The following is a 1,898-nucleotide window of genomic DNA, read 5'->3' on the forward strand; positions in this document are numbered from 1 at the left end:
ATTGAAAGATCAGGTTGAAGCTTTACGTTGGGTGCGGGATCATATTAGTGATTTCGGTGGCGATCCAAATTCAGTGACATTGCTTGGCTACAGTGCGGGCAGCTTTAGTATTGGTCTGCACATGATGTCGCCTATGTCTAAAGGATTATTCCATCGCGGCATAATGATGAGTGATTCACCGTTGGCGCAATTTGGATACGAAAACAAACAGAAGAGACTGAGCGATCGACAGGCAGATTTGTTAAACTGTCCCCAAGAGCCAGAAACCGAGTTGGTGAAGTGTCTGAAGAAGGTAGGACGACAAGACGATAACGGCAGCATTGTTTCTATTATTCATGTATATTTTTTGTATACCCGAGCGCACTAGTGCACAAGGGCATTATAACCTTGTTCACATAAGGGTTATGTATACATAAATGATCAGAATGAAAAGAGAAATCGATTAAGCGGTGACTGTCCGTCCATCCGTCTGTCCGTCCGTCTGTGTATACGATAACTCAGTAAAAATTAAGAAATCTTAACGAAACTTGGTACGTGTACTTCATTCGGGCGTAGGACGGATGGTATTGAAAATGGGCAATAACCACGCCTACCTCCCAGATAACGGTAGTTTTCAGATATACGAAAACTGCGATATGTCAGTAACTACTGACGATTATTCACTCAAAATTTATACTTACTATAACTTTTAGACAAAAAAAAAAATGGAAAATGGTCACATGTGTATATCTTGGTAACTGCTCCACCGATTTCTCCCAAACTTGGCACAGCTGTTGGCTTTGAATGCTAAATTTCAGAAATGCTTAAAACTTCGATATTTAAGAATTTAAGGACGCTAATTTACTTAAAACTGATACTAATAACAATCCCTTGAAGTTGGAATTTCGGAAAATGATGGCGTGATACCGCCCACATATGACTATATAAGTTTATCTCATTATTGCTAACTGAACGTTCTATCGGAGATGTTTAAAATAGGGGGTTAAAACCAACCCTGCTTACCATGTAGCAGTAGTTTTCGGAAAGGTGAAAAACATATAAGTAACTTCTTACTTGTTTTAAATTATTTTTGTATAGAAATCAATGTTGGACTTTGTGAACACAGAAGCTCAAATGTTTGATTTAAACTGGAATCCTATTATAAATTGGATGCCCGTGATTGAGGACGATTTTGGACAAGAGCGTTTCTTGGTGGAGGACCCATACGAGACCATCCAAAGTGAAAATCTTTACACAGTACCACTTATAATCGGTATAACGGAGTATGAGTTTATCGGTGGTGCATACAGTAAGAACCTCTTCAAAATCTCGATTTAAAAAACAATTTGGCTTTCATGGTTACCAATTTCGTTTCGTCTCTTTAGACCTCCTGAATAATGAGACCGCAAGGAACTGGTTGAACGAGGATTTCGAAAAATATGCACCAATTACACTTATGTATGAACGTAACACCGCGCGTTCGAAAAATATAACCCACACGTTCCACTCAAAATATCTAGGAAATTCTACCTTGGCGCTGCCTGAATCTTTAGACCCATTTGGAAAACTGTATTCTGATGGTATCACTATCTTTGCGTATAATCGTTTCCTGGACGTAGTGTCACGGCTTACGCCCGTCTATACGTACCTCTTCACCTACAAAGGGCGTTACAGCCATTTCCTGTATAATGGTGAAGTTTACGGTAAGCTGTTTATAAATACTTGCATCCAATGTAAAATATCGTAAAAACAAAAACATTTTACAAATTATAATTGAAGGTGCCGTACATCACGACGAATTGCTCTATTTGTTACGGGTACCTGGTATGACGCCTCTTTTCACGCAAACCGATCCCGAAAATGTGGTTATTGAAAATTTAACGCGTATGTGGACGGAATTCGCTAAAAAGGGGTAAGGC

At 39.1% G+C, this 1,898-nt stretch overlaps 1 protein-coding gene across 1 annotated transcript in view; it reads left to right on the forward strand.

Moving 5' to 3' along the window:
- LOC118738092 (esterase FE4-like) overlaps nucleotides 1-1,898 on the forward strand; it is a 1,964-nt gene extending 66 nt beyond the window's left edge. The window contains exons 2-5 of the mRNA XM_036469013.1: nucleotides 14-292; nucleotides 1,078-1,288; nucleotides 1,365-1,682; nucleotides 1,759-1,898. Coding sequence (XP_036324906.1) covers nucleotides 14-292; nucleotides 1,078-1,288; nucleotides 1,365-1,682; nucleotides 1,759-1,895 — 945 coding nt within the window. The 3' untranslated portion in view covers nucleotides 1,896-1,898. The remainder of the gene's footprint in view (nucleotides 1-13; nucleotides 293-1,077; nucleotides 1,289-1,364; nucleotides 1,683-1,758) is intronic.

The sequence above is a fragment of the Rhagoletis pomonella genome, unplaced genomic scaffold (genome assembly GCF_013731165.1).
Source record: "Rhagoletis pomonella isolate Grant_MI unplaced genomic scaffold, Rhpom_1.0 Rhpom_scaffold_00004, whole genome shotgun sequence".
NCBI lineage: Eukaryota > Metazoa > Arthropoda > Insecta > Diptera > Tephritidae > Rhagoletis > Rhagoletis pomonella.